The sequence below is a fragment of the Pocillopora verrucosa genome, chromosome 1, assembly GCF_036669915.1.
Source record: "Pocillopora verrucosa isolate sample1 chromosome 1, ASM3666991v2, whole genome shotgun sequence".
Classification (NCBI taxonomy): domain Eukaryota; kingdom Metazoa; phylum Cnidaria; class Anthozoa; order Scleractinia; family Pocilloporidae; genus Pocillopora; species Pocillopora verrucosa.
In genome coordinates, this window is record NC_089312.1 from 22971025 (window position 1) to 22984861 (window position 13837).

Sequence of the window (13837 nt, forward strand, 5' to 3'; positions counted from 1 at the left end):
AAGTATATAGTGATAGCCGCCAAAATACCCTATCCTCAATATCGATGGACCAATATGATTCTGAGCTCTTTGAAAGAGTAGTACAAAGTTATGTGACTTTTTTCAGATCACACGCGTACAGCGAATGCGTCGTTTTACTTCTTCTCCTATGTCTCTTATGAACAGAGCGTAAGCAACAGGGTTAATGGCAGAGATGAAACAATAAGAGGTATTTTATATTCTTGATAATTACACGGACCTTCCTCTGTATAGAAAAGATATACAAGACTACATCGCAAAGAGCACGAATTAGCTAAAAGTAACAAATCAATAACAACTGCCATTATTTTCACGGCAGACTTCTGCTCGCTTTTGAATAAAACGTGATGATTGAAGTGGAGCTGTTTTGCTAAGAAGTTCCACAACCGTAGCGAGAGAAGAAAATGGTTGTTATCAAAAACGAGCCAATTCAGTACAAAAGGGATAATAATGGCAATCGAGCTCGCCCAAGAAAAAAGGCATGTGGGAAACTCGGCAGCGCTTCATTATCGTTAAGTACTTCAACGGCTTTACAACAGCAATGTAGCGATCCATAACCAAACAACACAACAGCCAAGTTTGTTCAATGTGATAATGATGAAATGATGATAGGAAAGTTATAATGCAATTCTTCAGAGCTTGAAAGAGTTGTGCACGCTGTGTAATATGTTTTAATTTTTTGCCTTTTTTAATTTTTTTACATTTACAAAAGCTAGAGCATATTTATTAGCTCATATTTCCTGATACGCGAAAAATTTCCCATGTTGTGCGAAAAACTTGATTTTACTTCAAAATGAAAAAAAAGATGGCCATGAGAGAAATGAAAACAGAAGAATAGCTACAGTTTGCGGAGGAGTTATCAGTAGACAGTTCATAACTGCCTCTTTTGTCATCTTAGATCTAGAAAACAACAAATTCAAAATGCTGACAACAATACACCTGTCACTGGAGATGTAGAAGTTTATTCTTCAGTTTTTTCTTTTAGCATTTATAAACGTTCGCATTTTAGTTGCAGGGGTGTAGTCCAAATCAGCTGCTGTCTGCCTTTATTAAAATTGCATATCTAGCACAAAATCTTTACCTTCTTCTTGCATTTTGTCTGTTTAAATCATAATAACACTCGCCCTTTGTCCTCATTCGGTCTTGCTTCCCATCAGAGTTAATCTTCTACACTAACTGTTAGTATGAATATTCTCCCTAACAAGGATAATTTTTTTATCAATCAAAATGATTTGGTTAGCGATCATTTCCTAGATTCTAGCCGGTTTTAAGGTTAAAGAGTTTAATAAAGAAGTTCAAAAGTTTCTCGTTTACTAGAGACAGTTTCTTCTAGAAAACCAGCTGATCCCAGTTGACGTCAAAACAATATCTCATTTTCATTTTAGCTTGGAATAGTGCATATCTGTTTGATTTGCATAAATTGTAAGCACTACAGAGTGAATCTTGTTATGGTTTAACAACATTACTTTGTACCAAACGAGATGCGTGTTTGACGTTATGATCTAAACTATTAATTTGGAAAAAGTCTTGAATCATTAAGTGGTTCAATGTTGTTTCTCTTCTTCAAGACCACACAGCAAATGCGTCTTTCCACCTCCTCTTTTATGTCCCTCTTGAAGAAAGCGTAAGCAACAGGGTTTATGGCAGAGTTTAAAACGAGGAGAGGTATTTTATATTCTTTATCATCACATGACTGTTTGTTCTTCAGGATATGTACTAGACTGCATCGCAAAGAAAACGTGTGAGTAAGAGTAAAGAGGCCTATAACAATTCCCATCACTTTCACAGCAGACATCTCCCAGCTTTTGAACAAAAATCGTTGATTAAAGCGGAGTTGCTTAGTTAGGATACGAGCGGCTTTACTGTGTTTATAAACTACACGAAACATTAAACCAAAGCAAAAGATAAGACCACAACACGGCAGGAACTCGAAAAAAATCATGATTATCCAAGAGGAAATCAAGAAAAGAGAACGATTGTCGTTAAAAACGAGCCATATGAGAACATCGAAAAAAATAAGAATTAAAAGTGCCCAGGAAATAAAAATCAGTGAGAAACACGTCTGCGCGTCATGAACAATATGTATTTGAGAGGCTTCACAACAGCTATGTAGCGATCCAGGACTAAACTACATAAGTTTGTTGCAGACGCATATGTAAACAGCCACCTTAGATAATCCACCCCGTCGGCAAAAAAGGCTTCAGGATCGCATCCCGTTGTCTTCTCGCAGACAAAAAGTGGGGGAACGGCACTCAGCCCAACACAGAAATCTGCCACAGCAAGTGAAACGACAAACGCGTTGGTTTTAGTTCGAAGCCGCCGTCGTCTACAAACAAGGAAAATGATAAATCCATTTCCAGCTATGGTTACGATGGAAAGAGACCAGCCAAGAATCCAAAACCAGGTTTCCATTAGGGAGTTTTTTAGTGACGTTACTCAAGTGAAAATACAGAAGATAACTTTCGATAAAAAACTGATCGAAGACCCGCCGTGGTAGTTCCTTGACTAAGGACCATTTTTACTGACACCTGGCTCGAGCCTGTTAAAATGCTAAATTTGGGAGATGGACTTTGTTCATGGAAACACCATCTAACAACCGGAATAATAATGAAGATCAAAATGCACCAATAACAGTATACCAACGTGCTACAAATAGCGACACGTAAACAATCGACTCATCGCCTGATGAAGATTAGCAGTATTGCAGTCGAAACGTCGCGATCTACATCAAAAGTGACTCTATCGTGAGACAAACAAACAAAGTTCATCTCCTATCTTACACCACGACGAACAGTAAGCACATATCTTATTACAATGCTAAATTTGTTTGCCGACAAACTGGAGCATGTGTCAAACCATGTCATACTCAGCGATAACACTAAATTGTATCTTAGTCCAGCGCGTTGGCGTTTAAATCGGCTGCCAATTACGTATGTAAAGTTATATATTTAATACAAAACCTCTCCTGCCCCTTTATCTGCTTCACCCATAACGTAAAGATAACTAGCAGATTTTAGAACGCCCTGCTCTCAATGTGGCTGATTTTAACGGAAAACGTGGACACGAATTCAAACAAGTACCAGAACTTCTGACCCAAAATGTGGCTCGGAATAAAAGTTATTCATATATCTAGTCCAGAGCAGAAACACTCACCTTTAAGTACTCAGCTACTGTTAATGTTTCCTTTCCTTTGTACATCCTTAATATATTGACACAATATGTTTGAAAAAAAAAGTTTTAACTGTTCTTTACGTCTAGAAAACAGATTGATGAGCGCTAAGACAAGTGAAAGTATTGATTCACCGACTTCTTGATTCCATCAATTGGGGGGGGGGGGGGGAATAGCGGCACTCATTATCACTTTATGCCACAGGAACCGCAATGAGATCACACAGTTATGCGAATCAATCTCTAACTTTACTTTCAAACTTTACTCCTTTCACACTACATGTGTGTTGCATCGAAGAGATCTTCAAATGAGGCCTTCAAATAGACTTGAACGTGAAAATGAAATTTTTCTTGGGGACCAGTCATTATTTATCACCTGGGTGGGATGGAAGAGGGAATTTTGGAGGGTTTGGGGGATCAAGTGGTTTTCATGAGAAAACGGAGGGAGACATCAGTCGTCGCCAAGAAAGTATAAAGAGGGGGACTATAGGAAATTGACTGCAAATTAAAGTGGCAGTGAAAAGGGAGCATAAAAATATTACAAAGCTTTATGGGGATCAGGTTAAATTTTATTGCCCCACGCGATTCATAATGGTACATACGACTGAAAACCCTGATCGACTGACTGATTAACTGAGTGATTGACTGATGAACTGACAGGCGGACACACTGAATGAGTAAGAGGTAGGTTTCTAATTATAGAGAAACTGTGGTGCTGCGTCGGTGGCAAAGTACAACGGGGTAATTAAGTATTATCAATTGAGTTCATAACGGAAATTGGCCACCATGACGAATTTTAAAGCTGATATTTCTAACTTTAGTCCTTCGTCAGAGCCAATGGAGGAATTGAGGGTTGTGTGTGTTTATATGCAGAAAAAGGAAGCTACGCTAATGGCGTAAACATGATAATATTGCCTCCCCATCGCCATATTTACGCCAATAGCTTAGCTCCTTTTGTCTTCATAAAAACATACACACCACCTAAAATTCCTCCATTCGCTCTGACGAAGGGCTAACGCTCGAAACATTAGCTTCAAAACTCTTTACGGGGGCCAATTTACATTATCAACTCAGTTGATAATACTAGATTGACTGAATGAATACCCTGACTGACTGATTTACTGGCAGGTGGACTGGGTGACTAATAAACCGACTGACTGATTGACTAACTGAGTGATTGACCGACTGACTGACTCAAAGACTGGCATGCAAAACTATAAAATAAAACAAACAGATTAGCATAATTAGAGAAAAGAAAAGAGATTAAAAGGAACGAGAATAGGCAAGAATAGATGAGACTAAAAGAATCTTTTTTGACCATTATGTGCCTGATCTACTCTTTTCATCATACAAACACCGTACGCAAATCCTTAAACATGATATTAATTTCATAATTTAGTTATCGATTGCTAACTGCAGGTGGAAAGATTGATAATAGGTAACTGAATATTTCTGGTTGACGACAAGTTCATCCAAGGTTTTTAGTTCTGATTTGACGTGCTATGCATTATAGCTGCGTAAGATGAAAGAGTTGTTTTCATTAATGGGCTCAATGTGATTCCTTTTTTTACATATGAAACAGCAAATATATCGTGTTACCTCCATGTTTATGTCTCTCTTGAAGATAGCGTAAGCGACGGGGTTAATGGCGGAGTTTAATGCAAGAAGGGGTATTTTATATTCTTGATCATCACACGGTTTTTCGTCTTTCAAAATGTAAATAAAGCTACATCGCAAAGCTAACGAATAAGCTACAAGAAACAAGCCGATAACAATTGCCATTATTTTTACAGCAGACTTCTCCTGGACTCTGAACAAAAATCGCTGGTTAAAGCGCAGTTGTTTTGCTAGGATATGGGCGGCTCTTTCGTGCTTATAAATAACATAGTATATTGATCCAAAGCAGAAAATTAGACCGCAGCACGGTAAGAATTCTAAAAAAAACATTAGAATCGATATCAGCACTTTAAACAACAGACCCTCACTAAAAACAAGCCAGTTTAGTATAAAAGCCAAGACGATAACCACTGCAATGGTCCAGGAGATAAAGATCATCTGGAAAACACGTCTTCGCGTCATAAAAGTCAAATACCTTAAAGGCTTCACAACTGCAACGTAACGCTCCAGGACTAAACAGCATAAGTTTGTCACGGACGCGTACATGAACAGCCACCTTAAATAATCCACTCCGCTCGCAAGGAAAGCCTTTGGGTCGCATCCAGTTATCGCGTCGCAGAGGAAAAGCGGAGGGAAGGCACTCAACCCAGCACAGAAGTCAGCCACTGCAAGAGAAAATATAAATGCGTTGGTTTTGGTGCGAAGCCGCCGTCTTCTGCAGACAAGGAAGATAATAAATCCATTTCCAGTCATGGTCAGGATGGAAAGAGACCAGCCAACAATCCAAAACCATGTTTCCATATTGCTATTCCAAGTGGCCGGCCCTACATAAATAACGTCGAGAGGATAAAACTTCCGGTGCGGAGCTAACATAAACAATTCGCAAATTATTTGAAAACACCTGGTGATTTTGTCTTGTGTAAAGTCCCCCGTCTCCTTGATTAACCAGCCTGAATTCTCGCCGTTCTTATTGAAGGTCAACAGCCTCCATTCCTTGATTGATAAGTCATGAAATGCAGGAAGTAAACTGATCATAAGAGAAACACGCTCGGGGGAAACATTCGTGATTACTTCTTTATTAAATTTTGAAAATTGCTCAAATTACCATGTTGGCGTTAACTTGATATTTTGGTAAAACGGAAAGGGATAGCTAGATTTGACAAGCTGTTTCGATTAAGGACATTGTCAGGTCCTAAAAAATAGACACATCGAACCATAACATTTGTATGAACACTCGCCACACTCTTCTCTATAAATTTTCTACGGTCATGACAAGAAGATTTGTCTATCAATCAAGAGCTTCTTTAGTCAACGTTCGCTCCCCTCCGATTATCAAGACCTTACTTTGACTCAATGGTGATGCTGTAAGGAACCATTTGACGCTGGTCAGTTATTGGAGTTTAAGGGTTAAACGTAGCAAACTTTGACATTTGCTTGTTGCCAGGGTACAACTGTTTCTACCAGTGAACCAGCTGATCTCAAGTGACATCAATAGAATGGAATAGAGTGGTTATTAAATAGAGAGAGATTTACTCCCCAAAGCTAATCTCAAAAGAAGCCTATAACAATAGCCATCACTTTCATGGCAGGCCTAACGCTGCTCATCACTTAAGAAACGGCATCTATTATATATTATGTCTCAAAATCTTCTGCGGAGCAATGGATGGCCTTCTTGATTCGTCAAATACGAATCGCATTTCAACGATACGCGTTTCAACTCAAGGATTAAGAAGAGAAAAATGGTAATTTACGAGTTTAATTAAATTAAAACCTCTTAGGTTCAACAGGAAAAAAAAAACCTGACAGATGAACTAATTTTGTACATACACATCATGTATACGTAATTTTCACTGTTAATTTCTGGAAAACGGTTTTTGGTGATAACTATTAAATTCCCTCTCGGGTTTGTTTATTAAGATTTAAAGATTCAACACTGAAGAATTTTGAACTGTTTTTCTAAAACTATTTGATGTTAACTGGCATCAACGCTAGAACTCCTTCATTTGTAATTTAGCCCAGCAAAGCAGCTTTATTCAAATATAGCACAAGTAGAAACACTTTATTTTGTGCTTCACCCAAAACATTTTGTCTAAAATTAGACTACTTATATTGTATGCGAGTCATTAAGTGGTTCAATGTTGTTTCTTTTCTTTCAGATCACGCAGCAAATGCATCGTTTTGCTTCCTCTTTTTTGTTTCTCTTAAACAGAGCGTAAGCAATTGGTTGATGGCAGAGTTTAAAACTAACAGAGGCAATTTGAATTTACATGGTTGTTTGTCTTTCATTATGTATATAAGACTACACCGCAGATAACATGCGGAACAAACAAGGAACAGGACAATAACAATGGCCAACACTTTCACAGCCGACTTCTCCCCGTTTTTGAGCAACTGAGGACCTTAAGATCCGAGGACGGCGGATGTCTACGACGGCTGTGATGACCGAGGGGGACTGGGAAGAGGATGCCGTCGTGAGGCGCGAAAAATCCTTAAGAGACCAAGTCGAAGGCGCGGGCGGCATTGTTTACATATTTTCGATTTTTATCATAAAGTACTTCAGTCATGGCCTCCTTTAGAGAGATTCGTAACATTCTTCTGCAAAGTTTTGATGATGGCGATATATAAGAGGACGAGTTCCTTCTTCTTTCTTCTTGTGACGTTAACACATCCAAAAACCCAGATTTTCCTTATGAAAGTTATGGGAAATTTGATTTAAATGATATAGATGACAATGAGTGTTTATCCGAGTTTCGTTTTTGTAAGAGTGACCTTCCCGTCCTTTCTGAGGCCCTACATCTTCCTAACTACATTACATGTCAACAAGGAACAATATGCGATGGAATTGAAGGGTTGTGTATCGCACTTCGAAGGTTTGCCTACCCATGTAGACTCAGTGATTTAATTCCACGATTCAGCCGCCCAGTTCCAGAGCTAATTATGACTTCCAGCCTTGTGGTAGATAAATTTATCTGAACATGATCACAGAATAACTCAGTGGAATGATACACTCCTGAACCCAGGAGCACAAAACGTCCAGTGTCTGTAACATTAAGTCTTTAATCAAGTTTATTTGAATCAAAAAGTCTGAACATGAAGCTGATATAACATGGAAAACCTAACAATAAAATAAAAGCAAGTGTACAAAACAAAATCAAGAAACATATGCCTGAAATTGCTGAAACCTACATTCATCTTGCACAGCACAAAATCAGGCCATGAGTTAGTTTTGTTTTTCTAGAAGTTTTATTATAATTTGAGACTGCTGCTGTTGCATTAGCGTGAACATCTTCTGAAAATTTTGCACATTGTTCTTGTTGCTGTTTAGTTTGCTGCTGCATGACCTGCATCAAATCCTGATGTTGCTTTTTGGACTGCTCCTTCTTCTCGCTTTCAGCCTCTAGTCGCTGCTTCTGTAGCTGCATTTCTTCCATTTTCCATTTCTGCACGAGATCCTTCTTTTCTCGCAAATATGCCACCGTGTCACTACCACTTCTTCGACGTTTTACTCTTGCTGCTGTTTCATTCTCTACCTCATCTTTCCTTTGTCTTTTCTGTGACCTACTGAGGTTCTCTAGAGCTCTGTATCTCATTTCCGCTACTTTGGCACAATTGACTTTCTTTTTGTTATTTTGCGCTATTTCTTCAACCACAGCTTCTTTTTCTACTATCCCCTCAAGTGTTTTTTCAATGTCACTCAAATCTATATCTATTCCACTTGCCTTTTCTTCATCTCGCATCTTTGCTATAAATTTGTTGCTCAAAAGCGTATATCGTTCTCTGACAGATCGCTTCGTCACCCTGAACTGGGGATGTTGAAGGCTGTTCAGATTGTTCGCTATTTTATCCCAAATTTGGCCCCGTGCATTGCTTCCCTTCTTTTCCTTGAATGGTTCAAGAACGAGAATCTCCTGACAAAGAATATTGTCGTCTTGTTGTTTATCATTTACTAAGCGTAATTCGTGTTGAGTTTCACCACATTCATTGTTAAAAACGTGAAGAAGAGAGAATAAGAGAACTTACTGAGCAATCTTCTTAGCACTCGTGTCAGTTGCAGCCATGACCTGTTTAGTGGAGAAGAAAGAAAACATTTTTTTTCTCGAAAATCAGGTCCCAGAAGAATAGGTAAACGAATTAAATGTTATTGACTCCATAATGCGCAAAATATTCGAAAATTGTAAAAGATATTTTATAAAAACACTGTAATCAACTCGCGTTTTGTACGAAACGGCAAACTAGTTGTTTTGATGTCGCAGACAATACAGCTACGGCGGGAATTTACGGGGAACTGCTACCGGAAGTAGGTAAACACGCATTCAAACTTCCGCCCGCCGTCGTAGGCATCCGCCGTCCTCGGATCTTAAGGTCTTAATATCGATGATTAAAGCGGAGTTATTTCACTGAGATGCGGGCGGCTCGTTCGTTCTTATAAACAACATCTAACATCATCGGCGTACGGGAAAATTTTGGTGGGGGGGGCTGAACATAATTTGCCCGAATGAAACTTGTTGCTCACAGATGCACAAGACGATTCTTTCACGACGTCAAGTTTTCTTCGCCATACCTTGAGAGCTAGGGCGTTCAAAATAGTGCAAATATTTTCGGTAAATCGAGATCAACATTTCTAAAATACAAAACCAAGAAGTGAGAGATAAAGCGTACCCATGCATTTGAGCTCTAAAAGAAGTATGAAGAACGATTACTTCGAGACCCAAATATGTCAATAATCCTTTTCATGTCATTCTGCATTGTCTTGTTCGCATACTTTCTTTCAATGTTAATGACGGCGATACTGCTAAGTCTGTCTTGTCCCATTGTGTCTCTTAAAAATTTCGTGATGTGGTGAAGGGCGCTGAAAGACCTTTCAACTTTATATAGAACGGGTAAAATGTCATGGAGACCATTTTGACCATTACGGCTGCGTTTCTTCTCTGGCATGGGTCCCCGCAGTCGTAGTTTTCAACTGATAGCATTTCACTATCCACGCCATAGAAATTTGATACAGTTTGGATATTGTTGATGCTTGGAGAATGGCTGAATACGATTTCGCTCAATGCGCACAAAACCTCCTGGTCATTGCCCTCAAACCTTGATTGAAGTTCACTAACGACTTTGTCAATAGTTGTGTAATAAACTGTGATACGAAAGTGGTCTTTTGCCGTCTGTTGTGAGCTGTCGTTCGCTGCAGCAGGTGTCTCGCCAGTAAGGCCCTGAAGTCGGCGTGATGGTCTGGTTCGAGGCACCTTGGCATCTCTGAAGGTAAATTTCGTACCCACGATTCCTATTCTGATTTTTTTCGCTATAACATCAGCATGTGACCACATCTGAGTGAAGCTCTCTTCATTGCGACAATTGCTCAGTGTCTTAACGAAAACATCATCAGTCCTTTGATAAAGTGACCAGGGCTTCCATTATCCTCGGCACTTGCTCTAGCACGGCCCTCACCGCCGCCCAGCGACAGGACCATCTTGTGGTACTCAAAGATTTTAATGTAAGCGCAACATCCTCTTCATGAACTTCAATGTCCTTGAATAACGCATGGCGCTTGGTACTCCCGTGTAAGAAATTTTAAAGACTCTGGATAGTACCGAGGGCATTACGGAGAGTTTCAACTTCAGTCATGGTGTCCTGAAGAGCCAAATTTAAAAGATGACCATAACAATGTACGTATATTCCGAGAGGTGAACATTCCTTCGTACGCGTAGCAAGGCTCTTGCGAATCCCTCTCATGTTCGCAGCGCCATCAAAGCATTCGGCAATAATGTTTTACAACCTTAAATCCAGCTTATTTATGGCTGTTTTTGCGAGCTCGTACATAACTTCCCCCTTCGTAGAAGCAGTGGCAAAGAAACCGACGAAATTTTCTTTTGTCTCACCATTGATGACGTACCTGAGGCACAAGGATACCTCTTCGGTTCTACAGATGTCTGAAGTTTCATCCATGATGACTCCAAAGTAATCACTCTTCCTTACTTCTGTGGTGATTCTCTCAAGCACAAGGTCTGACACTATTGCAAGTAGCTCATTTTGGATGGTGGGTGTTGTCCACTGAGCATGCAACTGGAGCTGCGCCTGGAGTTTTGACTGTAGCCATGGCAAGTCTTTGCATCGTAAATGGAGTAATTCGAGAAATTTTCCGCTGTTTGTATCTGACACTTCCCAGATATCGTTTCGACTTTCTTCGTGGCCTCTAACAACAATATTTTGCATAGCAGTGAAAATCAAGCACTCGATTATCACTTGTAAATATTTCCTGTTAAATTTGACCTGCTCTTTATGTGCATTGCTTAGTTGCTGCAGAACACTGCTATTCTCTCTTTCCATTGCTTTGAACTGCAGTTACTTAGTCATGCAACTTACATGATTCTCACTTTGGCTGTGTTTTTTTAACTTTGATGGCTTCTTCCAATTCTTGAAAACAAAAGATGCATCCTTTTCAAACTCTATGCAGGAAAAACATACACACACGTCTTTTTTGACATCGTAACTAAGCCATGGATACTTTTTATACCAGTCAGGCTAGTGAAAAACTCACTGCTGAACTTGGTTCCCGGATATTTGGGTAAAACAGGTTGTTTCCGCACCATTGTCGTCAACGTAAGTGATGTGGAGGACTTTGGCTCTAGTTCAGCAATCCCTCCGAGATCTGATTGAATGCCTCTATCTATCGGGGTACTGGGCTCTTTACGTTCCTAGACGTCTCTCATTGACGCATCAGGCTTAAGTGAATCTTGGTCGATTGATTCAGGATCTGGCTGGATATTTGTAACAGATTCGTATGTTGATGAAATAGTACGTTGTTCACTCTCTGGACTACATCCAACAAGCGGTGCCTCCTGTGTCTGACCTGGAGATTCGAATGCTGCACTGCTTTTAGAGAAGAAACGACTTAATTTCAGCTGTGACGATTCTACCACTGGCAGACATTTCACTTTTCGGCCGCTGTGAACAATTCGGGAATGAGCTTCTACATAGTCGAAGTCGAATTCTTCCTCGCATTCTTCACATTTCACACGGTATCGATATGATCTTTTACGAGACTTCAACAAAGACATACTTCAATCCACCAGATTACACGCACATGCACTCGAGAACTGACATAAATCAACATGGCCGTCAACTCATACGCAGTTCCAGTCCCAGCGCGGTCTTGATTATCACTCCCAGACCCTCGGCAGAACTCAATCTTCTAACTCCGAGTAGCAACAGCCATCCTGTAAACTAGTACAGAGATCAGTTAGAAGATTAGGCGAGTTGCGGGATGAAAACAAATAAATCGAGATATTAAATAATAAAATATTTTTTACCGTGTCTTTGCCCGAATAGTACATCAGTTTTGCCCGAATAATACTAATTTTTTTCCGACGGGGGGCTGCAGCTGACAGATGTCTAACATTGAACCAGATCAAGAGATAAGACCACAGCACGGTAGGAACTCGAAGAAAATCATGGTTATCCGAAAAGAAATTAAGAAAAGAGAAAGATTGTCGTTAAAAACGAACGACATTAGAACATCGAAGGCTAAAAGTGCCCAGGAAATAAAAATCATCTGAGAAACACGTTTGCACGTCATGAACAAGAAGTATTTGAGAGGCTTCACAATAGCGATGTAAGGATCCAGGACTAGACTAGATAAGTTTGTTACAGACGCATATGTAAACAGCCACCTTAGATAATCCACCCTGTCGGCAAAAGGGGCTGTAGGATTGCATCCAGTTGTCAGTCTCGCAAACTGAAGTGGGCGAACAGCACTCAGCCCAACACAGAAATGTACCATAGCAAGTGAAACGACAAATGCGTCGGTTTTAGTTCGAACCCGCCAACGTCTGCAAACAAGGAAGATAGTAAATCCATTTCCAGCTATGGTTACAATGAAAAGAGACCAGCCAAGAATCCAAAACCAGGTTTCAATTAAGGGGTTTTTGAGCGACTTTACTCAAGTGAATATACAGAAGATAACTTTCAATAACGAACTAATGGACCACCCGGCGTGGTGGTTCCTTGACTACGGAACATTTTTACTAACACTTGTTATTAGCCTGTTAATAAAATTGCTTATTAGTTTGCCAAGAAACTGAAATTTGTGTCAAACCATGTTATACTCAGCGATAACACTAAATTATATCTTAGTCCGGAGCGTTGGTGTTTAAACCAACTGTTATTTACGTATGTAACTTTTTAATACAAAACCCCTCTGCCCCTTTATCTGCTTCACCCATAACGTTAAGAAAACTAGCAGATTTTAGAGCTCCTTGTTCTCACTGTGGCTGATTTCATCGGAAAACGTGGACACGAACTCAAACACTGGCTTGTTGCGGGCAGAATTATTCCTTACTGAAAACCACTTGAATGCAGCTTTAACGCAGTCAAACAAGTACCAGAACTTCTGATTCAAAATGTGGCTCGAAATAAAAGTCATTCACATAGTCGAGAAGAGAAACTTTTTCTTTTCAGTACTCAGCTACTGAAGTTACATGTTTTTAATGTTTTCTTTTCTTTAGTATATTGACTAAATATGTTTGGAAGAAAAGTTAAATTTTAACTGTCCATTACGTCTAGAAAACTTTTAAACACAACATCTTGAAATATTGTTAAATCTTGTTAAGAGATTTTTTGAAGGAACTGGTCAAACTTACGCAACATCTTACAACATCAGAATATGTTGCAACAAAAATGTGACCATTTTTAAAATTGATTCAAACGTGTGCAACACGACTCAATTAAATATATTCATACCTTCCTTCATAGTTTGGTACGAATAACATCTCTTTTCTTTAGAGGAGGAGGAAGTATCAGAAAACCTGATGGGAGCACAAATTTGTCTGTAGTTAAACTAAAGGCGTTGAAGCTGCGTCATATTTATAATCTACTCAACGACTTTCTTTAAACGATTTGGCAATAACACTAAATAAACCAGAATTCTCTGGTCGAGTTGGTGTTAAAATCACCTGCCATTTACATTGGTTAAAGTTTCATGTAACATCAAACCTCCCCCCCTCCCCCTCCCCCTTTCTTATATTTTCTCTGACTTACCCAT

The 13837-nt window shown here is 39.5% G+C and overlaps 1 protein-coding gene and 3 pseudogenes across 1 annotated transcript; all 4 read right to left on the reverse strand.

Moving 5' to 3' along the window:
* Positions 1–1208: 1208 nt before the first annotated feature.
* LOC131777835 (octopamine receptor beta-2R-like) lies at positions 1209–2660 on the reverse strand (annotated as a pseudogene).
* A 2026-nt stretch (positions 2661–4686) lies between these two features.
* LOC131796718 (octopamine receptor beta-2R-like) lies at positions 4687–5654 on the reverse strand. Its single transcript, XM_059114322.2, has one exon. It carries the CDS (start codon positions 5602–5604, stop codon positions 4687–4689), a length of 918 nt encoding a protein of 305 aa, XP_058970305.2. The 5' UTR covers positions 5605–5654.
* Positions 5655–6907: 1253 nt separating this feature from the next.
* Positions 6908–13837, reverse strand: LOC136278910 (histamine H2 receptor-like; annotated as a pseudogene).
* On the reverse strand, positions 8024–9144 carry LOC131796719 (arginine and glutamate-rich protein 1-like; annotated as a pseudogene).